We start from the raw sequence: 25728 nt of genomic DNA, 5'->3' as shown, positions 1-25728 counted from the left end.
GACCTCAAGATCTGCATTTGTCCCATAGTTCAGAGGTCTCCCAGCTTTGCCTTCAACCTGACTCCTGGCCGGGGAGGTTGAAGTAGAAGGAAACGGAGGGGGATTGTGGCACCAAAAGTGGGTCATCAAGAAAGCAGGGGACTGTTTATTGCAGGAAGCCTGCAACTCTACCGGAAATAACAGCAAGTGAAGGGGCTGTGGGAGCGACGACAGCCAGCAGCACCCTGCACGCAGAGAAACATGCTTGCTCCCCGAGCATCCGCTTCGGCAGCCCACAGCGGCTGAAACGGAACATCCAGGACTTGGGATTTGGATGCCATCTCGGCTCTACTTGGCTGTGGAGGTGGCAGGAGCTGGGTCCTTCACAGAGTCCGAGGTCCCGGTCATTCCGGTGAACTGCCCGGGCTGCTTGTGGTACCGCTGGGCCCATTCAGCACGCTTCTGCCGCAACAGCTCCTGCTGCTCCTGAAAGCCCATGGACCTAGGGGCAAGCGCAAAGGCTGCAGGGTGAGCACCGGATCTCCATCAGGGCAAGCGACCTGACTTCCAGGCTCCGTAGCACTGAAACAGGAGCCTCCCCAGGATCAGAACTGAGCTTAGCACCGCGCTCTGTACATTTGCACAGGTGCCACGCAGAGCAATGCCACCGTTTTCGGCCCTAAATTATAGCTTTCGTGCACAGGTAAAGGTACGTCAACCATCATCCCTTAATAAATGTACTTCAACTACCCTAAAGTACTTTAGCTATCGTCCTTTCTCTCTAGGGAGTCTTAGGAACTGTCATTCCATGAATAAGCTAAGAAAGAATCGGCTCCCAGGAGAAGAGGTTTATTTCCATCCCAGCCAGAGCACCAATGCTCCCTCATGCATCCTTTGAAATGGAAGTCCACTTCCACCTAATTGCCAATGCTCTGCACACAGAATCAACTATTTTACCAATAATCAATGATCGGATATCTCTCTCCTAAACAATTGAGAGTGGCACACATTCTAGTCCATGGAGAAAAGCCCTGGACTTTGGTACTGGGTGCAAAAAACAATCTCAGAAATTCACGCAACCATAAAATTATACTCCCCATAGCCATAAAAAGGCAGTGGGAGGGAAATGGATAGAGAACAAAGGTTAGGCTTCAGAACTCCTTGCCTCTCTTTATAATCAGGAAGAACTTAAAAATGGCATAAATGAAGCCAAGCTTGCTTACAGTATTGCATGCAGATGACGCATCATTATCTCTGGAGGAAAGATCTACACCGGGAAGGGAAGGGAAAGGAAAGGAAAGGAAAGGAAAGGCAAGACAACCTCCCTGTTCGTCCCCATAAATCCATACCGGGCTTGTTCCTTGCTCTTGTTATAGATCTCAGATATGATTCGATCCTTCTCATCCATAAAATGGTTGTGCAGTTCTGCCAGCTTCCTGCGAGAAGATGGGGAAGGGTGGGCAGAGGTGAGAGAAAAGTCGCAGAGACTTTGGCACAGGGGGTGACATCCCATTTACAAGTCGCTAAGGTGCAAAGGGACCCAGAGGATCCAGTGTGGCGCAGCCTCCTTCGCCTGCCTCCCCCTGCCCCCCCACCCTTGCTGGAAAAGGTGCAAGGCCGGGCAGAACGTTAAATCCAACTGAGCCCTGGCCCTTCTCAGCAACATAAAGAAAGGCCACGCCTCCTCCTTCGGGCCCTTGACTTCCGCAGTACTGCAAAGGCTCAAACTGCTGAGCTGCGTTTAAGCTGAGGGAGGACAACTCCGCAGCGGAGCGCTCGCTTTAGGGGCTCAGTGCCCAGCATCCTCGGCTCAAAGGATCAGATACGAGTGAGCAGACGTGACCCTTCTCTGTCAGAGAGCCTGCGGAAAGCTTCCACACTCCCAGCTTGGCACAGGTGCAATTCAACACACGATGCTGCCCTCCCCACTTGGTGACATATTCGAGGGATAGGAAAAGGCCCCTGGAGCTTGGCATGAAGGGCTTGGGAGAGACCTCCTGGGTGCCGGGCGGTACCAGCAGGGCTGCCCCTGCGATGCCACTGCAGGGTGCACCTCCTTGCTCACCCCCCCAGTCAGGCATGGGGCTCGACCAGACGGTGCCGGTGCTGCTGCTGCACCTTCTCTGCTGTCCCTTTAAATGCCCCTCCCCTCTTCAGACTTAAGTGGGCACATTTAATTGCATTAGGCTTGATTAAAGGCTGCTCACTATTAATCTCCCCTGATCAAGGCTGGCTAATTAGACAACGGATTAGAATTAGAACTGCCTGGTTGGCAGACTGTGTTGCCTAAGGGAAAAGCTAAGACAGGAGGTGGGGGGCAACCTCTCCCCCCAAAAAACAGCACCAGCCAAGTGCAGCACAAGGGCCTCTAGAGCCACAAGGACTGAATGGCTGCAAGGGAAGAGTCCTGCCCTGAGCCCCAAACAGCAACACGAGGGTCACCATCCCTTTCTGGGTTCAAGAGGCAACACTGCCTGAGGCTTCCCTTTTATGACACTCATGTAAGTATAACTAGAATTTGACAAAAACTCTGTTTTTTCTAGTCAGAAGTTCAGTTTGTCTCGGATAGTGAATTGATTATACTCTAAATGTAAGAAAATCATACGCGCTGTATGTGCATTTCTCCTTATCCATGCATGTTTGCATACCATTTTGCCCTACTATGCTTGTTATTTCCAAAGAGTTGTCTCGATATTTATTTTAATGTTATTTCCACCAATATACACTGTTCTTAACTAGAGAGCCCATTGCAAAATTGAGTGAAGTGCAAATTTCTGGGGATAGTTTTGGAAAATAATATTCTAAGAGCACTGCCTTGAGAAGTGTAGTATGGAAGTATAGCTGGCAAAGCAGGGCATGGGAGGATTCTGTTCCTTGCTCAGCTATGCTCCCTCCCGCTCTCTTGGACTAACCTTCCTTACAGGGCTATTTTGAGGATCAGATAGGTGGAAAAAGAAGGGAAGAATAAAAATCTAAGCATCATGTCCTACACATGTGCTAGGAAACAGCACCCTGGGAGAATTTCGAGTTTTTACGATGCATTAATGGCAAGGCTTATGAAGCAAGTTGGAGACCAGTGTACCATTTATGCGCTCTGGTCTCCATGTGCTGGATAAGCAGCTCACAATAAAAGGGATATAACTCCCCCATATGTTTCCAGTAGCTTGTGGAAAGATCTCTCAAGATAAACTGTTGGACTCTCTGTTCTACTGTTCGTCTTTGTTCTGGCATTAATAATAGGGTACACAGCGCATTTCTCTGAGCTGATGGTTAAGTTTTTTGTGTACGTTGAACAAGCTAAAATATGTAATTTTTTTTCTTAGTGTGGTGGCTGTTGCTTCATGTTTTAAAGGTTGCTAGATGATAGGATTAGATCACAGGAAAAGTCCTGGGCCAAGAAAGTTTTAGTGAATGCCTGGACCAGCCAAGTGCCTCTGAGAAGACTGCAAGGCAGGCATGACATCCATAGCAATCTCTCCTGCAACACAGCCTTCGCAAGTCGCAGCCCTCAGCGGACTGCCTCCCCCTTATCCATCTGTCCATCACGAATCTCTCCCAAGCCCTGGCACACCCGTCTCATACAGTGGATGTGACCACATCTCGGGGCGAGGTGGCAAGGGGAAACCTGGAAGCATGTGGGCAACATTTGCTGAAACATCAGCAGCTGAAGGGTCACTGAAGCAAAGAGGAAGTGGGGGCATCGCCTGAAGACACAAAGAGAAGGAAGAGAAGTACTGCCATCAACCAGTCCAGCTCGAGGATGACTTAATTTTCCTTCTTCCCTCCCCTTCTTCCTTATGTGACATGACTTTTTAGATGGGAAGTCTGTGGGCAGGGACTCTCTCATTTTATGGAGTGCACGTAAGTCACTCTGGGAACCTTTTCGGCTGAGAAGCGGGATAAAAATACTTTTAAATAAAGCAACAATCAACAGGATCCTCGATGACCTGCTCAGCTCTTTGCCCCTACTCTGGGTTGGCAAAAGCAGAATGGCCCATGCCCCCAGAGCCAAGTGCACTAGCACTCCATGAAGTACTGTCCCCCCCGCCCCCCCCAGGAAGTTTGGACATGGAACCTTCCAACCTGCACTCTGGGGCCGCTTTCTGGCAAGGCGGGGGGACAGGAGGCAGCCCGTACCTGTAAGCAACATAGTGGACCACCAGACTGCCCATCATGAAGAGCACGCAGTAGCCAAACAGCCTTCTGTTGTGACTGTGCCTCTTCTGCCACTCGGGGCCAGAAAATGGAAAGGGCCCGTGGAATTGCTGCCAGTACCGTGTGTTGTCGCCAGGCTCCGACTTGCTCCTGAGGGGAAGAACAAGGACTTGTGTATTGCGGGACCGGGTCTGGGGAGGAAAGGACCGGCCCAGATGGCTTTCGGTTGGGCTACGCCTTGTGGAATGAGTCATCCCGGTGTCCTCTCAAATGTGGAATGGAGGCCATGACAAAGCGTTTGGGAAGCTGGGGCTCGGAAGGCACGGCAGCTTCCAATTATTATCTATGCGCCGCGAGCAGGCCTGCACAGCATCTTGCAGAACTGAGAAAAGGCAGACGGGTCAATGCCCTCCACTAGCTTACAGTGCGTGACAGGCAATGGCCATAAACAAGGGCGAGGGACGAATGTGGGCCAGTGTGCTCACAGGGACTGCAAATCTGCTTTAATGAGGATCACCCCGAGGCCTGGGATGTGCACGATACATATGCGCATCATGGCACCACTCAAAAAATGTGGACTGTTGCAGAGGAGGTGGGGCAGACTTGTTCTGGGTTGCTTCAAGGCTCCAAAGTGTTACTTGTGCAAAGAACAACTGTCTGCATTGTACATTTTTAATGTACTGAAGGATGGTGATTTGGCACTTGAGTAAAGGAAACGAGCTGCAGGAGTGCAGGAGACAAAGAGACAGTGGTGGGCCATCACCTCCGCTTTGCAAGTAACATCTGGCCACCCTCTGCTGAGAGGGGACACCAAGGCTAGATGGCTCCCATCTCACAACCGCGGTCCAATCCAGCTTTTTGCTGAGTGTGCGCGACATCCAGCAACTGGTGCACCAACAGCCACGTTAATGTCGAGGGCTCGGAGGGATAATGGTGAACCAAAACAGCCCCGGTGCGAAGCCGCGCCTCGGATAGGAGGCCTCGTCCTTCAGGGGAGCCCCTGTCCATACCTTGTCCCAAAGTCGGTAGAGCCGAACGGGCTCCTCTTGGAGCTGCTGCTGCTGCTGTGGCTGGCTGGGGGGGCCCAGGCATCATGAGCTGCTTGCGAGCTGTCGTAGTGCTTCCGGCTGCTCTGCTTACTCAGCACCCGGTAGGCCTCGTTGAGCTTCACAAACTGGCTATGCAGCTCAGGGTCGGCCGGGTTGCTGTCGGGATGAAGCTGGAGAGAGGAGAGGAATCAGAAGCGGGGGCTTGCAGCCCCAGCCCCACAGATCCAAGGCTGCAAGGACATCTTTTCTGCTGAGGATGTGCTTTTCTAACAATTTGACGTCGGCGCTGCCGGGCTCTGAACCGGCAGCACCTGAGCAAGAATGAGGCCGTGGAGGAGAGTTCCGCTGAAATGCCAAACCAGAGTGCGCCAGCGGGGTAAGGGCAAATTCCATGCCAGAGGTTATTATGGGAAAGGACTGGCAAGAGACTGGCCAGTATCGTACAAAGCGCTGGAGTGCGCAGATCTGAAATGGAGCCTGCCTCTCCTGCTCTCGTTCCAGCGGGTCCCCCGCCCCATTGGAAGAGGCGCGTTCACAACTGGAGCAACCTTGATGCTGTGAAGTTCTCCTGCACAACACTGGGCAAGGTGAACAAAAGCTGGGCAGGACTGCCACCGCGGCCGCCTCCAAAGGCAGCGAGAAAAGCCACAGGGCAGCAGGTTAGGCCCCTTAGCGCAGCTGCTGCAGGCTCGCCTCCCACTGCCTTGCTCCCTCCAGATGTGTCCGACTCCAACTCCTACCATCCCCCTCCCAGGGATGCTGAGGACTGTTATCCAACACATCTGGAGGGAGCCAGGTTGAGGAAGGCTGCTGTGGGAGGACCCGAGCGAAGGAAGAGGTCTCAACTGCCTCAGGAATTTGGCATCTTGCTGGGAACATCCACCAGGCCTGTTTGCAGGCCCCTGTTAAACTGCCTGTCTACTTTGAAGATCAATGGACCAAGCGGACTGGACTTGCTCCCCGCTGGAGCCATTGCAGAGGGCTGGGGGTGAGGAATACGAGGGAGCACCCTCTTTATTGCCCCCCTGCCTCTGCTAGGGCATCCCAAGAAGGCCCCCTTCCAAGAACCCAACTAAAACCTCATGTCGGTTGCATTCCGCCTCCCTGTACTGGCATTTTAGGTCTCGGGAGTGTTGCACACGCTTCTTCTCAAGCAGTTCTTGGCTTCGGAAGGATTAGAAATCCTGCCGAGGATTTCTCTAAAAATGAGACTGGAGGGCCTCAGAGCTCTCATTCTCAACTGCAGCCTCTGCGGGCCTGAGCTGGTCTAGTGCAAGGACTAGAAGAATGATCTGTAACTGAGGACATGCTCAGGTAAAATTCCTTCTGCCGGGGACGAACTCTCCTGAAAGAAGGGGCGAGCCACTGACGGCTCTCCAGATGGTTTCGCCTGCAGCTCCCACGATCCCCCACCAGAGGCTATGCTTGCTAGGGTAGATGAGAGCTGTAGTCCTGAACATCTGAAGGGCCACAATTTGCCCAGCCCGGTTATAGGGCCCTGTGTGAATATCTTTGCTCTGGTTGGCTGGGGGCGGCGGGTGGTGGCAGTGTTGGATGTAACAAAGCTGGCCTACCTGACCAGATGGTTGTGAATGGTTACTAACATAACAGACATGAGACACTCAAAATCTGTTATGAAAATGCTGGTGGTTTAACGGCTGAAATGTATGTGCTATGCACATACCAGCAATCCTTACTGACTGGATAACGGCACCCAGGCACTCCTTACAGGGTCTGTGCCCTGGGAGGCTTCAAGGGAAGGCTCATCCGTATGAATGCGATCTGCTTGGCAAGCCCCTGCGCCTGGCCGCTGGGGGGGTGCTGGCCTTGTGACCTCTGCTTCCAGCTGGCCGAGCTGTCACTGCCTCCTCGCAGGGTGATCTCAGAGGCCTGCCAGAGGAGGAGGAAGGGGCCTTGATGGCTTGTTCCAAAAACTGTGACCGCCGGTGGAAGCCCTGGCCTGGAGCTGCTCCCTGCATTCGCACGGGGACATCCATCCCAGAGCGGGGCGCTACGGGTGGCGACAAGGAGGCATCCCGCACCAAAGCCGTCCCCCTCCACCCCACCACCTCTGCCTTGTGCTGGGGCCAAAGGCGCAGCGTTTCCCTGATCAGAGAGGCAGGATAAAGCCACTCACTGCACAGCCAAAATGCAAAGGAAATGGGGAGGAGGGCTGGAAACAAGCAACGGCTTCTCACTGGGAAGCTGGTGCGTCAGCCAATGCCAGAAGCCGAAGCAGCTGGTCCAGCCTTCCATTAACACACGGACCCAGGAAGTGCCTCTGCACGAGCCCCACTGAAACGAACAGGAGACGCACAGCGGCTTGGTGCTGGTCACAAGCCTGATTAGGTATAAACTTGGGTTAATGGCACAGGCCTAATGTTATGATTATGGCAGATGGATGAGACCATGTGGAGAGGAATGTAGGAAGCAGGACGCACACGGCCCAGTCCCGACCCCTGAGAAATCGGAACACGTCACCCTTGCACTCGGGGTCCGCTGTCCACGAAGCACTTCTGGCAGGCCCAATCCCTGGTGCATGGTGCACTGCGCATCCCTAGGAAGGACAAGTCAACCAGCCCTGCCTCCCAGGTAGCTGGTGCATTGTAGCACCTGCCCAGCTGCGGAGAAGCTCCTCGTGGTTAAATGGCTTTTGCATGTTTCACTGCAGAGAGGCTGGAACAGCCTTCCTACCAGACATCTTCCCGCTGTTCTGGACTACAACTCCCAGAGTTCCAGAGCACTGACTGTGCCGGTTGGGGCTGAGGGAAGTCGGCCCAAAATGTTTCATGAACTCCATGTTGGAGAAAGCTGGACTAAGGGACAGGATGGGTAGGTATGCTACCCCAGGGGTGTGTGTGTGAGAGAGAGAAAGAGCGCAAGCGAGCAAGCTTCCTTTCGGCTGTGCAATCTCCTATCACTTGGCTCAAATTCTAGAATTAGGGGCAGGGCGGGGGACCTTCTATTCACTTTCTCCAGACCAAGCATCATTTTACAGATCTCAATACTGTCACTTTAAAAACAAGTCCAAAGACTGTCATGTTATTTACAGCCTTGGCCGTGATGGAGCAAGAGCATCATAGCAGCACCCAAAACAGTGCCACAAAAACCACAAGGGGCCGAGCAGGCCAATTTAGCATTTAGTACAAGCAATTGAAATGGCCCCACAGTTAAAACCATGGAATCAGAGGGTGGTGGGGGCGGGGGGAGAAGGAATTTTCTCGTGCAGGAAGAAATGGGGGCATTTAGAATGCGGCACATATTCTCCTAGGAGGTAATCCTTCAGCTGAAATGAGTTCCCACAGAATACTCACAGACTTGGAAATGGACGTGCAGGGAAAGTGGACCGGGACGTAAGAGAGAATTTGCTCCACATTTTATGTCGCTATGAAACTCGCCAAGATCAGGACTATCCAAAAGCAGAATCTTCCTTATCCCAGGGACTGTTTAAAATGTTTGGGTATTTGCAACAGAGTTCTGAAATGTCATTTTATTAAAGCAACAATTCTTATTGCTATGAACTAAATATTGGGCGAAGTATTTCAGCCTTTTATGGGGGGAAATGGCAGAAAAGCTGGGAATCTACCAGATGAGGGAAAGGGGGCAAGAGTGTCTGGTCTGGTTCTAAGCCTGAAGCTCAGAAACCTGAAGATGAGGACATACGAGGCCTGTTTTTCACACTGGTTGCTCGAATGCCTCTAGGAAACACAAGAACAAACCTTGGAGAAAAGAACCTTTCTCCAATACTCAAGAGTTAGACTGTTTCAGAACCTGGAGGTTCCACAAACCTTATTAACACCTGCCAGGAGGCCCCTCTTTTTAATTTACTGGTTAAAGGCATGACTATGGTTATTAGAATATGAGTTAAACATGTCCTTTCATCAAGAGGAACCCAAGCATCAAGTCTGCGAAATGGTCCACTGAGATCCCAAGGGATTTTCAAGCGGTCTGTGAATGAAGTGTTTGTCTTCTCTATGTCAGGCCTCAACTGCTGCTTGTCATTTTTATTGGATGACCCTGAGTTCTACTACTCCTAGAGAAAGAGAACAACTTCTCCCGCTCTACTCTGCCCCAGCATAAATAGCTTCAAGAACCTCTATCATTTTCCTTGCCTAGTCCATGGAGTCTTCTCTAAACTCGAGACAGCCAAGCACTGCAGGCTTTTCTTAAACTGAAACCTTGAAGAAGCATGCCCTAATTTAGATGTTCGGCTTTTGCAAAACTTATTCCGTAATAGTTGTTTACAGCTTCTGTTTATTTTTATTAGGAATTAATCTACAGCTTCTGTTTATTTTTATTAGGAATTAATCGACGCATGACTGCAAATACCAAACTTGCTTGCTTTCTGAGACGTGCGGCTCATGCCATCAATGGCTGAATGTGGGGGGGGGGGGGGGGAGATAAAGAACAACTGGAGAACAGTGGGTGCTCAGCAGCAAATACCCCTATATGTGACCTTTCTGTGAAAAGTTGGCATCGCTTAGGAGAGGGCCAGCCTGGCTGATAGACAGATGTTCTGGAATGATAAGGGGGCTGCATAAATTCAAGACTGCTTGGACATTTCTCCCTTTGAGGGGGAAGGAGAAAGGGGGGGGGACCAGCAACACCTCGCTCATCTGAAACCCACCAGCAGTTATGCCTGGCAAGTTGTTCGGTTTGTCAGAATGCTAAGGAGTTAAAAGGCGAGATGGCGGCTCCCACTTCCCTTACCTCCCTCTACCAGGCAAAAAAACGAAAGGATGCTACACAGCCCTGTTTAACTTAACACCCTTGGGCCTGACAAGCCAATAAATCCTCCCTAATGGTTAATTAAGCGATTTGACGTAAGAAAACAAGGAGGCCGGAGGGAGAGGTGAGGGCTTGCATGCAGGGGTCAAGCACGCACAGGCAGACCTTATTCTCTGCTCTTGAAAACTGCTGGGACAGCTGTGGGGGGGGGGGGGAAGGCGGGAGGAATGTGCCAAGCTCAAGAAGGCTCGCACTGTGACCCAGATTCTGTCCCCTCCTCCCAGAGATGCCTGGGACGAGGCTGGGAGCTCCCCAAATGAGCCCTTGCTCCCAGGGTTGGGGGCCTCCTGCCTCTTGCCCTGGTCCAAATGCTCTCCTGGACTTGCCATCAAGGATCCGCTGTGGTGAATCTAGCAAAACCAGCTTGCACAGCCCGAGACCCAGCTCATCCAGGGACTGAGCCGCCAGAGCCAAGCTGGCCTGGCAGATGGCGGACTGGGAGCACCCAAGGCGCCCTCCTGGGACTGATCCCCCTCGGGCTGCTGTCCGCAGGGCTGGTTCCCGAATCAAGACATGGAGGACACCATTTCCAGCTCAAGGGCCTGGAAATCAATGGAAGGAACTGCTCTGCTGACCAAGCCGGCAGCTCCAAGGGGTGGATGCTGCTTGCCTCCATTCCCTTAAGCCCATGCAGCCTTCACTGGGTTCAGCCCTGGTGAGGGAGGCATAACCATCCCAGAAGCTAATCTGAAAGAGATCCCAAATGCTCAGGTCATTGGCAAGCCAACAAGGGGTTCACGGGTGGCTTAAAGCCACCTGCCACCCCTGCTTCTCCTCTGCTTGCCTCGGCTAGGAAAATACTTACCTGGGGGCCAGGGAAAGTGGAGATGGAGGCTGTGGTAACTGCAAGGGTGCCCAAAGCTCTGGCAAAGGAGCTTTCTATGCTACAGACGGGACGGGGGCTGTGGGTCCCATCATTCCCAGGCGTGGCATAATTCAGTCTCTTGCTTGGGGCAGACACGTGTTTCACCAGGACTTGTCCCTTGGGTGGTTCCAAAGCTAAATAAATAACCAAGTGTGAATGGAAGTGGTGTCCTCGACACCGAGAGGGCTACGCAAAGGCTTTGCGACTGGCTGGAGGAACCAGCAGAGTTACAGCTCCAGCTCTTTTTATTAGAGAGGCTGATGATGCCAGCAGCCACTCCAGGCAGAACTCCCCATTTCCTTCCCCATTCAGCGTTCCCCATTCCCTGCAGTGGCAGGGAGGAAATGAATTTTCCAGCAAGAACATCCGAGTTCCTGTTGCCATGCCCAGGCTCGAAGAGGGCTTGGCCTGGAAAAGGCAATGAAAGAGCCTGCTCTGGGCGGAACTGGAACTACTCGAACCAGCTTGCCCATGTCGATCCACACAGCCGCCTGCCTGCCTGCCTGCCTGCGGCCCCATAATGCGCACCTGCAGTTCCTAGACTACCTGCAGGGTGGTTGTGAGGGTGAAACGGAGAGGAGGATGCTGCAAGCTGCCTTGGCTCCCCTGGAAGGGAAAAGGTGGGGGTATATATATGGCTTACAGGAATACGGTGTACCATTCCTTGCCCCACAATTTAACCTGGAAGACTGGGTAACCTCCTTTCCTGTCCCTGCACAGCATTGTCAGGCAGGGGTTCCTTCTGTGTTTACCTTGCAGGCTGTGGTTCTGTGGAACAGCGCTGCAGAGCAAACAGGCAGGGCTTGGCTGGCGTTCACGGGAAGCCCGGCACACAGGGAAAGGACATGTGCGTGCACAGCGTCGCGGGCTTTAACTCCTCCAGGGGGGAGCCGCTGCCACCCCCAGGCCCAGGGGGGCTTCCCCTGCAGGGTAAGCAAGCGGCCGGAACCGAGGCGGGAAGCTGTCGTGATGGGTTGCGAGTCCTCACCTTCCTGCCGTCCTGCAGCCTGCACTGCATCATGCACAGAAGTCCGGAGCACAACCACACCTCCCCAGGGTCCTTTCCTAAAGACGGTGGGCATCAAGTTGTCTGAGCTGCCTATCCCCATAGCCGTTCTCAGACCTCTCTTATTCCACTGATGTCCTTTCATATTGTTAATAAATGTTCACTCTATACTCTTTGCCATGCCTCACCTCTTCTCCTAGAACCTGGGCGACGCATGCCACAATTCTTTGCAGCGTGTGGCGCTGGATGTGGAAAGCAGCTTCGCAAACCACTTCATCTTCCTTTTGGCAAAAACAACATTTCTAGGCCTTTGGGTGACAAAGACGTTTGACAATGCCTGAAGAAAGCCTCAAACCCAGCAGGGTAGTAATTCCTGGGGTCACTGGTGGTTCTTGGCATCATTCCATTAAAAGTGGCAAAAGCAGAATAAAGTATGGAAAAGAAAAGACCATCGTACAAATATAGGGATATCATGAAAATTAATTAATTGATCACTTCTGATCTCAGTTAATAAATCTCTCCCTCTACATTCTGCATCTTGTGGATTCTGGCTTCATTTCTACTGTGACCCAAACCAACCAAATTTTTGTTGTTTCTGCCTAAGAGCCTGTTTACAAATATTATGCACAAGAATGAATGGGTTCCATTTAAGAATCTTCAGCCTGATGAACAGATTATTTTTGAGAGAAGTGAAGGCTTCTATATTACAAATCTGGGGAGCAGGGAGAATTAACAAATACAGAAGATGCTGTTTCCCAAGCCTGAGGAGTTTGTCCCCGGCCTCCAACCAGCTCTGATGGTTTTGCAACAGTTCCTGAAACACCCCCAATTGTACAATATTTGGTCTGTCCTGATCATTTTCCAGTATCGTCTCTCCTGCTGGCCTGACTTGCCCGACCAACATGTGCTGTGAAGGAGACACTAAAAGAGGGCCGAGGAGAGAACAGGAGGTCAGGGTGGGCGGGGAGCTGGCTAAGGAAGGAGAACGTGCCCCTAATGGATAACCTCATGTTAAAAATCTACTGGGGCTGAGGTAAGCCAGAGAAAAAAAGAAAGAGGGAAAGGGCCCTGGTTAAAGATTGATCAGACATGGTGCTGCGAGGCGGAGTTTCGACACCACCACTCTCACTCGGGCGAAGACCTTCCCTGCCTGTGTGGGAGAAGCAAGCCCAGAAGTGCCATATTGGCCCGGACAGAGCAGCTCTTCCAACCGGCCAGCCGGTCGGCCAAAAGGATAAAAAGATTTCTGAGGCTGAGATTTCTGGGCAGCCCTCCAAGGCAGCTGAGGCTGGGGAGGCAAGCAGCAGGGAGCTAGCCAACAGCAGGCAACCCTTCCCTCAGAAATGGTGGCCGAGCTCCGGGCCATGCGACGCACTGGAATGAGAGCAGGGGTTCTCCTGGGAGAGAGTCAAGGAAAGGGTGACCGTATGGGGCGGAGGACAGGGGGTGTGTGGCATCGTGCTTTACCTCCTTGGCTTGGGGAAACCAGGTGGACATTTTCTGCTGCTGGTTTATTTAATGCGATTACATCCTGCCTTTCTGCTTGTGAGGAACCCAAGACAGTTTTTGTGGCAATCCAACCAGTTAAAAGAAGGGCGAGCCCCTACACCAGGGCCGACTGTCCAAGAGGTTTCCCCTCCAGTCCTCGGATTCCAACAGGGAAGCCGTCCCCTCCACCCCTGACTTGTCACATTGCACCCCAGCGTGGGAAGAGCTTGGTTCGACACCCCTCCCCTTACTGGCCGGAGAGCTTCGTCCTGAAGCACATCACCTTCTCCCACCGCCGATGCAGCCGGTGGGGGCTGACCTTGGATGGCTGAGCGCCATCCCCTTGACCACAAGCTGGGAGGGCCAAGCACTGCGTGGAAGCTAGCCATGAAAGAGCGGGGCCTCAGTGACGCTTTGTGGGGGAGTGGGGGGAGGGTGGGCTCTGGGCCAGGGTGCTGCTTCCTGCACAGGCACCGGCACTGCAACAGCTGCATGCAGATGGTGCGAGTGTCCACGGAGCGCATGCAGCCCCAGGCCTGTCTCCAATGTGCCGCTCCGTGCAGTGGCAGAAACAAGCCCGAACCGGGTGTGCTGCAGGAGCTGCTGCAGCGCTCGGAGTCCTGCATTACCTGCTTCGCCCCTCCAGAGAAAAGCCCAAATGAAAGGCGCCTAACATGTGGCACTGCAGAACTGCTAGTGTGCTACACGTGAGCAGGCTTTCCCCCCTCTCTCACAGTACTAGAACCCGATGGGTCATCCGTGAGGCTGATTGGTGGGGTATTCAAGACAGATGAAAAGAACTGCATCTCTGAACAATGCCGCTCTCCTCCGCAAACCGCAGTGACAGCCACCTGTAGGAAAGGCTTGAACAGGAGACTGGGGCAAATACACAGAGCAGAAGGCTCCCCAAGGCCTCTGGTCTTGGGGGCTGCAGGCCTTTAACTTCAGAGCCTATAAAGATGCTGGGGAAGATGGGGAAGGGAATTAAATGGGCCTCCCACTGAGGTGGCCGGACGGGAAGATGAACTTGATGGGCCATAGCCTAAGCCAGCTCAGTACTTGTGTTCTTAACTTGCACAATACCATCCGTTTGCAATGACATTTTTTTTTTGCAAATTTCCTAGCATTTTGGACTGGAAGACAAAGGGAAAGCAATTTGATCCAGAGAGGTGAAAGGCAGAGCACGATGAAGTGGATAAAAAAATCATTCCCAGTCCCAGGAGTAACTGCCCAAAAACCCAGACATTACCCTTAAAGTTAAAGTCTTAAACTTTAGGAAGCCTCGTATTTTAATTTGCGGCATTTTGTGCCTGCAGCTAAATTCTCTACTTGCTTGGTGCATGTGACTGTGGACAAAAAGAATTATGCCATGCCTGAAAAGCAGTTCTCTACCTTGTTGCAGGCCTCTGTGGCACTGACAGAGATAATCCAGAGTCCTTCTTCAACAGGCTTAGTTGTGAGCAAAACTGGCTTAAAACACTTTGTCCCAGTAATCTAGCAGTCTCCACCTTCCCACACACCACTCACTCTGAAATCAAACAAACTATTGCAGGAAATGCGACTGCTCCTACCTCATCCATGCTGGAAGTTAAAGCAACAAGCGAGGGGGATTATGAACCAGCATGCAAAAGTTCTGGCGACCGCACATCTGAAGGATCCCAGTAACTCCCCCGGCACTGAGCGGCTTCTGCTCACTCCTCAGTGGCGCCTGAGCAAGCTGTCAGAAATACCAAGTGGGGCCACCCCACTTGTGACTCAGGAGGAGGAAGGAACTGACACCAAGCCCCTTCAGATCCTATTCAAGAGGGTAAAGTTCAGGGCACCCTGGACACTGGCAACTTCATACTCCCATGGCCCTCTGCAGAGTGATGCTAGAATGCATTCTGGTCTTAGCCAGACGTGCCCAGAGCAGACTGCCAGCCCCAGACGGCCTCCAGCACGGTGACAGCCCTCAGCGGCTCTATGGCGGAGAGAGTTCTGAGCTGCATCTGTGCTGGCAGTACGAATGGCTGTTTGTTATTAAACACAGGCTGCCTCTCCGTCTCTGGTTCCATTCGCACATCAGGGCAAGTTGCAAATCTTGGCTTACAAAACTATAATGTGTACAAGCAGCATTCTCGTGCAAACATTTGCACCTCTTTTCACTGGAGTGGGTCACCAGACAAGGAAGCCACAATTAAGCATTGTTCTGTCCAATCCAGAGATCGTGGTTAACTGCTCCCAAGCAGATCAGGACAGGAAACTTGACCTTAAGTTGGCTTATAAGTCCCGGTGAGTTGGGGAGGATAGTCGTGAACTTGGAGAGAACAGAAAGTGATGTTCCAGTGCCGCTTGCTGATTTGCGTACACCCTGATACAAAAGGCGAAGCAAATGGGCTGCATGAACCAGTTCATGCTCAGTCCTTCAGAAGTTAAAATCCATGGCGTACCATGAAATGTGAAGTGTCTTGCTCTCATGTATACACCCATGCACAGCCCACAGTCTGAGGTGGACAGCTCCTAGGCTGCTTCCACAGGAAGATTTATAATCCCACCACCCAGCCGAACTCACAGAATTGTTTTTTGGTGGGGGGGGGGGGCATTAGGCACACTGGTCTTCCTCTTACAACTTCTCCGTGCCCCCCCACTTCTTCCAACGTTATTCCTGCCACAGAAAATCCATTAAGAAAGTAAAGACAGAACAGCCACACAGATATTCAGTCTTGTCTTCCCTATCAGATACTTTGCGCTAAGAGTAAAAATGGAAGAAGTGTTGGGAAGGTGCAGGAGGATTATGAACGGAAGAGGAGAATGTCGGAACTCCATGGAAAATTCTGTGCCTGAATCCAGGAGACTGCCCAATAAAGGCCTCTCCAGAAGTATCCAAAAGCCTAAGGAGGATTCCACTGAACACATTTCTGCAAAACACACCAATTTTCTTCAGGGAAATCCACCCAGCATTCCTCTGGCCCAACACTGCCCTCTTCAGGAAAGAAGGGGGAGGAAGCAAAGGTCCAGAACACTTGACCCCTATGGTCCAGGATGAAAGGAAGGTTTAGTTAGGTTTGGTACCTTGCGTTTTACAACGTACTTGAACCTTAGTTGGGCTCCACCCATCCAGGACATTCCAGTTTTTCCTGCCATCGCTCCATGAGCCCTCAGGCTGGAAAACCTACGGTGGTTAGGGAAAAGGGGGCACAGGCCTCGGGAGACCCCGAAGGGGAACTGCACCTTCTCCTGGCTGCTTCCTCCATCTGTAGAAGTCAAGGTCCTTGAGAATCTGGGCTTGCTTGCTTTCTATAATCTGCTGTCTGGCATTTGTCCTGTCCTGTTTTTACGACAGCTGGATTCCGGTTTGTCTGCAACATGCAGTTAACTCCATGGGCCAATGAAAAAGCAGCTGCAAACAAGCCCCTTCTTCCTCAGCAGGCCTGTGAGCGAATCAGCCGGCCTTGCGCTTGCCCCCCTTGCCAGCTCTGGAGCGCGCTGCTCCCTCCCTCCCTCCCTCGAGCAGTCCCCCCCAGCCCCCAAGCCCAGCCAAACAGTCCCCACGCAAGCGCTTCACTTGGTACCTTCTTCGACTTGCTGAAGAAGGCCTGCTTGATCTCCTTCGGGGTGGCGTCCTGTTTCACTCCCAGCAGCTCATAGTAGCTGCTGTTTCTGGCTGGTGACCTGTGACGAGGATGCGACTACGGTTATTCTGATGACACAGAACTGTAACATTGGAGGGGGCCTGGTAGGCCATCTGAGCCCAGCCTGGTTCCCTCCCAATATTTTGGAATTCAACTCCCAACATCCATAGCCCACATGGGCACTGGGCAGGAATTCTGGGGGCCACAGCCCCAAACAACTGGAGGATTAAAGAACAAGCATACATAGTGAAAACAACCTCCAGCAGCTGCCGTCTAAGCTATGGATCATTGTCATATGCGGGGGTTGGGTGTTTACCTATCCCACAGGGATAACGCAAGGATACAGCTTGCAAACCTCCATGAACAGGAGCAGTCTACCTCCGAGCAGCAGATGCTGGTGATCAGCAACAGCCGGAGGAGACGTGATCTGCTTGGGAGCTTGTCACAGGCCACCTGGCTGGCTGCTATCAGAAAATGGACTGCGGGACCAGACAGATCTGTGGTGCAATGATACCCATACGGACCATTTTGCGAAGTGGAAAACGTTGCCTAGGGAAATACCCCAAGCAGCAAACAGACGAAGGACAGCACTGGGAAGTGACACGTGATTGTTTCATCCCTCTATGCAAGACTCAAGAATAATAACCAGGCAAACTACATGAAAGAAAGCCCATTTTTTTCCCTTACTCCGTGTGTGTGTGTGTGTGTGTGTGTCTGGAAAGAGAGAGGAAGACGGGGGGAGGGAGAAAGAAGAACAAGAGATTTGTCAACAACAGGGCTGAAAAGAGCACATGTAAGATGCAGCCGCTGTGTGCGTGGTATCCCCAAAACCTGCCAGCCAAAGCGTCTTCACTGTTATTGATAAAGCTCAGAAAGGGGCAAGCTGCCAACAGAAGGGGGCATGTTTTTCTCACCACCCTATTCTATTTTCTCCTGCACTTGCCTTGTGCTTTGGGAATGAATTGTGATAATTCAGCCAGAGTACATAATGTTTTAGAAAGCTAAGACAGGTGTGACCCTGGGGAGCCGGCAGGTTTACGATTGGCAGCTTCTTTGCCACTGAAGACGGCCTCAGAAAAGGTGCTTAACGCGCCGCAGAAATGAGAGGGGGCAATCACTTGTGCTGGGGCTGGTGAGGGCTGTGAGAGACAATGCGGTGTAAGGGGTGGGGCTGGGCCTCAAGCGGTCTGGGTTCCAGTCCCCGCTCAGCCATGGAGTCAACCAGGTGTCTCTGGATGAGTCACAGACTCAGCCCGACCTACCTCACAAGGTCGCTTTTGCAGATTGGGATAAGATTGACAGTGGGGAGAGAATGATGCATGCTGCTTTGAGGGCTTTAAAAAAGAAAAACAAGTGGGATATAAATCTAAAATACTGGATCCAGTGCTTGCTAACCCAGCATCCAACAGTTCTGTTGATGGGACCCTGAAGGAGCAGAAGACCAAGTCCTCAGGATTCATGACCGGTCCAGCCAACCCAGAGGCTTTTGTTCTGCTGCCAAGTGCCGAGAGGCAATTTTGCACACCTTTCTTCAGAGATCTGAAGATCAAGAAGGCACTCGAGTTGCAAGCTAAAGTCACATGCTTCCTGGTTTGAGTCCCTGACAGCCTGAACGGGCCTGCAAGGTAAGGGCACTCACCAGCTGCAGTGGGTGGTAGAAAAGGCCCGGTGGTGCCTGGCACTGCGGCACTGCTGGCAGGAACGGCAGAGGAAAGAGGGAAAGGCGAGGGCCATATTCGCTCCTCCTGCCAAATGCTGGGCCCTGGTCCTAGGAAGGAGGCATGGACCTATCAAGGAAAGAAGAGGGAAGCCGTCAGGATTTAAACAGTTTGCATGTAGCAATGCTCCTTGTTGGTTCACAGCACTTCACACACAGTAGCCCTCACGGTATCCCTTAAGCAGGAACAGTATTTTTGCTATTTTTAACAGGAACCAGGAGCCGGCTACCCTCTATTGGTTTCTAACCCAGGTTCCTATTGCCATTATTTACCACACTTAAATCTTGCCCCAGCCTATCCTCCAGTGAACAGTATGCATGTTTCTCTCCCCTCCGCCAGCTGTATCTTCACAACCACCCTGCGAGATGGGTTAAGCCAAGAGTGACTCGCCCAGGGGCCCCCAGTGAGAGTCAAGGCTCAGGGGGTAGATGTGGGGTCTCCCCAGTCTTATCCTTTTATCCACAAGGTGGGAGATTGTCTCAAGATGGCAGCAGCAAACCATGGCTTGCAGGGTACAGCTCCTGCCCAACTGCACTAATTCCTGGCGCCAGCTGCAAGACTTTATATTGCGCTGCACACATTCAGAGCATACATGTGCCCACCGGGATGCCGGGCAGAAGGAAACACTGGCTGGCCCATCTCCTCTGATCTGCCTATCTGGCCCACAGCCTGCCAGCTGGTCGTGGGTGCTCACAGGGCCCATCAAGTGCCACTCAGGGGAACATGGCTTCACATCTGTCAGACGCACAACAAACCTCCGAAGAACACGGCTGTCGCATGGGCTGACTTTGAAAAGCCCGGGGCAAACAGATCATTGGCATCACCTTAGTCTAGAGTCAGAAATGATCAAGGATGTCACTTTTCCATCGGCGTCCCTATCCATCAGTTTGTCTGTTGATATGGCCACCACCCTCCCCCTCGCCTCACGCCCTGCTCCAAGGACAGTGGCTCTGTACACAGAGCAGTGCCTTTGCCAGGATGGCCCCGCGGTTGTGGCATGCTCTCCACGGCTACAGCCAGCTTCCCTGCTCTCACTGCACAGACACCCAAGGCCATTTCCATTTTGTCAGGGATTTGGGGATGAGTGAAGATTCCTTAGATCGATTCTTTCCACCCAGCTTGATACTTATTTCCAGCTAGCCCACTCTTTGGCCCATGGAGTGCAAGACCTCCAGCTGCTTCCCCGCGACTTCATACATCCACCTCCTGTCCATCTCCTCCCCTGCTCTCTTCTGCCAGCTCAGCACCAGTAGCTGTTTGTTTGTCCTTGTTTTGGAGTTTGCAAAAACACCATCTGGCTCATTACGGAGCAGAGTCCACTAAATCAATTCTACACCGTTAACCAGGACAAAACCCCGCAAACAAACAGATAAAAGGAGGCCAAGCGAAGAGTTCCCAGAAGGCCAACTGAAGGTGCTTTGCAAGCAGTGGCAACCTTGCTTGGTTGACAAGTGGCTGCACTTTGAATAGAGCGAGACCTGAAGGAGCAGTAGTACTCTAGTTAGGGAGCTATCCTATACATAGCACTTAAACCTCCCCCCCCCAAAAAAAACAGTTCCAGCATTCCCCATTCAGCATAGCTGAGAGTTGTAGGACTTCCTTTTATTAAACACACATAAGACTGTAACCTTATTTTATTTAAAATTACGTTCAGGCCACCATTATGTGTAGAACCTTCTCAAATCAACATAAGGCTGCAACCGCATTTAAAAAGAAGACTCACCTTTCCTCAACCTATTGGTCAAATACATGCCTAGGTATATCTGTACACAAGAAACCGACTTCCTGCTTCAAGAGGAAACATGCATTCCTCTCAGCATCTTGGAAAGCTATGTCTTCCTATTTGTGAGGAAGGATTCTACAGGATTCTTCTATGGGATGGCACTTGCCACCTGCAGCTTACATTCAACTATGTCTTTTATTTGAAAAGACCAGGCTTAATTAGTTGGGATTATTTTCTGTCCTTCCTCCTTTGGATTGCTTGAGAAGGGGGGAAAAACAGGATATAAAAGTAATATTAAATAAAATCAAACCTTTCTGCTGCAGCCTGATGCCCTCGAGATGTGCTGGACTACAGATCCCATCATCCCCAGCCAGCACAGCCACTGGCATTTTTCATCCACCTGAGTTCCTTTATTAAAGCTCAGTGTGTTTAGAAGGTGAATGTTCACAGCTAGAAGCAAGTTCCACGGGGAACTTGCCCCCTAGGTAACTATGCCTAGGAAGGCAGTTGTTCTGACGTGAATGAAGAGGCTGTTATGCTTCCTCTCTTAGGGATGCAAGCGTGAACGTGGTCCCAATGAGCTCCTGCACTTCTAAATACATCACTGGGTCTCAAAACAAAGAGCTTCTCCACACGAGTCTGTTAATTGCTGTATCTTCTGGCTTCATTGCGGAATTGAGATCTGAGCTATACACAAAAAGCCTTGCCTGTCCTGCTTTTATTTATGTATTTAATATATTTATATCCCACCTTCTTCCTTTCGAAGGACTCAAGACAAGGTACATAATTGTCCTCCACCTCTCAGTCTTACCTCTCAGTCTTATCCACACAATGACCGCTAGGTGAAGCCATTCCGTAGCAGAATAGCACACATATCCAGGCGGAAACAATGCTTTTGAAAAGAATACTCCATTTTTCCCATTCAAAAAAATATGGAGGGGAGTGCTCTGAAAATACAGATGCAAAACTGGAGTATTGCAACATTATCTAAATAACTCATTAACAACATACCATAATTGCACAAAAGTTCCTTGCCCTGCACTCTGTTCTAAGAAGCCACTTAGGTGCTTCTAAAAAGTGCACAAGCAGGGCATGAAAGAAACGGATACCGACAAAAGTACACATGTGCACACACAATGCCTTTCCCTAACATTCGATATTCAGAGAGGATGCCTGCTTAGGAACATGGCAGTTTTGTTCAGTTATCTAGCTACAGTTGATCTTTTAGCCTTTTAAGTAATGCATGGACACAACGAAATACATAAGCACCCCAGCAGATGCTCGAAAACTTCAAGGAGACTTCCAGATGAACAGCTCCTGGCACTACCATTCAAATGGCTTTGTGTAGTTATTCTGTCATTTCTATCCTAAGTGATTTCCACTGTGGAAAGAAAAAAGATGGAAGAAGCAATATACAAACATATGAGGCATCCAAGTGGAAGGTGTCTGGAACTGCTAAAATTCTGAGATTGAAAAGGATTATACAATAAAAGCCTGGTCCAGGAACAGCCCAAAACTCTTAGCTGCCAATATAAAATTAAATGTGTCTTTCATGAAATAAAAGGAAGCCATTTAACGTCAAGCATCTTTTAGTCCTCTTTCCATCTCTTTGGGCATAATCCTATACATGTTTAGACACAGAAATGCTCTACAACTCCTAGCATTCCCCAACAAGGAATGCAGCTGGTAGAGTAAAACTAGAAAAGTCAAGGGCGTGGACAGTAAAATGAATGGTCATGGAAGAAAAAGCACAAAAATGAGTGTCAACATGGTCCCATCCAGCAACCTTTTGGCTAATATGGGGCAGGATAAAAGTCCAATGTCATAATTAGCAACTCTTGATAGTGGTTTGCTGCCACTCTCACAATCAACTTTTGTTTGTGCAAAGGATAGCGTGTCAGCGACTAACACTACAAATCACAACAGTGAAAGCATAATCACAGTTAGTGCAAAAACACCTTTTCACATTGTAATCCTTGTTTGTAGCTAACCCTTAATTATGGGTACTTAGAACACCGCACTGAAGCATGGATAAGGAAAACAAACCATGATTAAGAATTATGTTTACACGGGGCAAATAAATTGGAAATCTGGGAAATGGGAGGATTTGGGGAAATGAGCTTACTTGTTGGCAAAGGCAAAAACAAAATATTTGGAACAATTTACTCACCACCTCTCCAAGGAGCAATTTCAACTGAAAGGCATCTCACAAACTGTTTGGAATTATGCCTGGGGCTCCCAACCCCTATAAGCAACTTTTATAACACTAATCAAAAGTAATGCTAATTAGAGTGGCTCATACAGAGGCAGCAGCTCATGTTTAAAAGCTCACCATTCCTTTGGCTCAGCAAAGCAAATGGGAACCAATCCATCTACAGCTTTATTGCTAGAACTAGTCCTCTCTTTCCCCACCCCGTTAAGTTTTTTTTACAAGTAAACAAGGCACCTGTGAACTGGAATGTTCTGTTCACAGTAATCCTATTACTCAGAAGAAGGTGACACCTATTAAACTAGGGCAGGTTAGTCTTGCCCCAGGAAGAACATCCATAGCTAAGTAGACTGTAGGAACTAAAGACCAAAGAAGCTCAAGCAACCAAGGCTTAGAATAGAACGTATATAAAGAGAAGGAAGGGGAAGGAATATTTTGAGTGGGTGACCACTGTAAAACACATACAGACTCAAAACCTTGCCGGAGACGTACTTGAGCATGCTCCTAATGTTTAAGCTACCCACTTCATGCTGCATTTAATCCCCTCCCCAGAAAGGGTCTTCATGGTACTGTACCTGTACATATCATCTGCATGAGCAAGGAAGAGTGAGTTAGCCAAAGACAGAGGACTGAATCCTGCAGACAAGCACGAACAACTCATCAACCCTGAAGTACTTCAACAGATGCCTGCCCACCTGCATGGACCCAGGTGAGAGCCTGAAGGGTTTATCTAGAAGTCACTAGTCCAGCGCTGACCACCTGGACTAGTGTAGAAGATTTTACTGGGCCTAGCTGGAGATGCCAGAGACTGAACTACAGGTGCCTTTCACATGCTTTTCCAACATGTCAGCAATATAAAGATGAAAGATTTATATAGGCTGCTTCCTTTATTTTTAGATGAAGGCCCACCACCTTGCCCTGCAGAACCCCAGCAAACCCACAGAAATTTTACCTTCTCGGTAGTGATATGGCTAGTTCTGGGAGCCTCGTGCCTAATTAGCAATGTGAGTCCTCCTGCCCCAAATCAAAATGGAACACCTTCAAGCTAAAGATTTGTTTTCTCTAGGGATCCAGAAAGCAAGCCTAGATCTACTCCTACAGGAAGAAAGATTTGGGTTAAGCATTAAAGGAAAAGTTCTTGACAATGCAGCCCAATGTCCTAGTCAGTAGCTGGGCTCTCCCTCACTGGTGGTCTTCAAGCAGAGGCTGGACAGGCATCTGTTGGGAATACCTGAGCTCCGGTTTCTCTGGACTGAGAAGGTGGTTGAAAGAAACGGCCTACAAGGGCACGTCTAACTTTATAATTCTGCCTTCTGCTCTGAAGAAAGGAACAGCCTTGCCCTATAAGGGCTCGTGACAGATACAAAGTGCAGCTGGCTTTAATGCTGGAAGGCTTCCTTGGCTAAGAAGGTGGGGGGGCATCATAAACACCATTATCATCACAAACAGGAGCTTAATGGAAGAGCTAATGCAGCCTCCAGCCCTGCCCAAGAGGCAGGGCTGGGACTCACCCACAGACATGCGGCTTCCCCTAGAAGGGCCTCCACACCTCTGGTTGCTGCTGTTTGTACAGCACTCCAGAGAGTCATCACAAGCCTGCTGCCAGCAGTTTACCGAGCTGGGTTACTGTTTGGCTGTCAAGATACATAACAGGACAATCATATTGTTTCTTTTACTACATTCACTTCCTGGCTTTCCTCCCCAAAGCTTAAAGGAGGTGAGGCCAACGGGGTGGTTAGGCTATTGGATCTCTCTCATCTCTAGGCCAGGCCTACTTGAGAGGGGAAGATGAACAAATATTTAATTCAAATGCCATTTTGGTGCATAGTTACAAAAAAAATCCAGTGACCTACCTCACAAGGGGAGACAGAGTGTGACGCTGGGTATAAGGCAGCCTTTAAGTCCCATCCTGTTCTTATTCGATGCTATCATCTAGAACCAAAAGAGGCTTTTGAACTGAGTATAATTTGACTCACTGACATAATCAATATGAGTTCTATTCTTTACTGCCTTTACCATTATCACCACCATCACCATCACCACCTGTAGGCTGTAGGAGATGAAGCAGTTTGTATTTACAGCCCCAGCCAGTCACAGATTGGTGGGCTGATCTTCCCACCACCAAACCTCTGGGGTCTGGCTCTCACTGTTACATATGGTCCAATATCTATGATAAACCAGCACAGAGTGGAGACTTGTGGTCTCCATTAGTCCATGAAGTACATGGGTGACTATCACTGACTCTCAATTTAATCTACCCCACAGGGTTGCTGTCAGGGTAGAATAGGAAGAAGAAGGGTAGAACAGAGGAGGAGGAGAAGAGAGAGGGAAAGGGTTATGTAAACCATCTTGGATACCTTGCACAAAAAAGCAGACTATAAATAGAACAAGCAATTAAACAATTATAGCGAGCCAGTGTGGCATAATAGTTAAGTTTCGACTGGGATTTGGGAGACCCGGGTCCAAATCTCCACTTGGCCATGAACTTTGGCTTGACACTGACTCTCTGCCTAACCTACCTCACAAGGTTGTTGTGCTGGTAAAATGGAAAGGATGCCATCTCAGGTTTCTTGCACGAAAAAAAAGGCAGAGCATGCATATAATTAATACATAAATCAGCCAGTACCAATTAACTAGGCGGGGAAGGGAGTCAACATATGAAGGGGGGAACCCTGAGAGAGTCGTCAGATATATTTAAGGTAGCAAAATGGGAGCGACACCGGCACCAGACACAGCTTTGGGGGGAGGAAGGAGAAGCAGTTAACGGTGAGGCAAACGTAGCAGCGGGGCAACCGTGCTATAGAGTATTGTGGAAATAGGTGGCACAATGAGGGGCCGCCATTAAAAAGGGCCAAAGACTGCCAAAAAAAAATGGAGGGGGGCTGACAGGAAGAAAAGAGGAGTGGCCATGGTGGGGACACGACGGTTGCCATAGAAACTTACAGCTCACCCGCGGGTCACGACCGCCATTTTACTGCCACCACCTTCGCTTCGCCGACCTCATTAAGCCTCCTACCGGAAAAGGCGGAATAAAAAGGGCGTCATCTGGGTACCTACCCAATCAGCTTTGGCCTCAATCAGTATGGTTCCGCTTAGGCCCGAAGTCCTACAATTCCCAGCATGCCACAGCAAACATG

At 50.4% G+C, this 25728-nt stretch overlaps 1 protein-coding gene across 6 annotated transcripts; it reads right to left on the bottom strand.

The window, feature by feature from the left end:
- Positions 1–118: 118 nt before the first annotated feature.
- Positions 119–25614, bottom strand: DNAJC4 (DnaJ heat shock protein family (Hsp40) member C4). Of its 6 annotated transcripts, none has more exons than XM_044448630.1 (8): positions 25535–25614; positions 24445–24523; positions 18581–18728; positions 16882–16981; positions 5145–5353; positions 4117–4284; positions 1329–1415; positions 119–481 (listed from the first exon to the last, which is right to left on the bottom strand). In XM_044448630.1, exons 3-8 carry the CDS (start codon positions 18673–18675, stop codon positions 328–330), a joined length of 813 nt encoding a protein of 270 aa, XP_044304565.1. In that variant the 5' UTR covers positions 18676–18728; positions 24445–24523; positions 25535–25614; the 3' UTR covers positions 119–327. The 6 variants fall into 6 exon arrangements, with proteins under 6 accessions (XP_044304565.1, XP_044304566.1, XP_044304567.1 ...); XM_044448631.1 differs by having other exon boundaries at positions 25542–25578; XM_044448632.1 differs by lacking the exon at positions 25535–25614 and adding an exon at positions 25111–25133.
- Between the last annotated feature and the right edge of the window lie 114 nt (positions 25615–25728).

The sequence above is a fragment of the Varanus komodoensis genome, unplaced genomic scaffold, assembly GCF_004798865.1.
Source record: "Varanus komodoensis strain SLA01 unplaced genomic scaffold, ASM479886v1 scaffold55, whole genome shotgun sequence".
NCBI classification, from domain to species: domain Eukaryota; kingdom Metazoa; phylum Chordata; class Lepidosauria; order Squamata; family Varanidae; genus Varanus; species Varanus komodoensis.
Note: the sequence above shows the minus strand (reverse complement) of the source record. Positions and strands in the feature narration are given on the sequence as shown.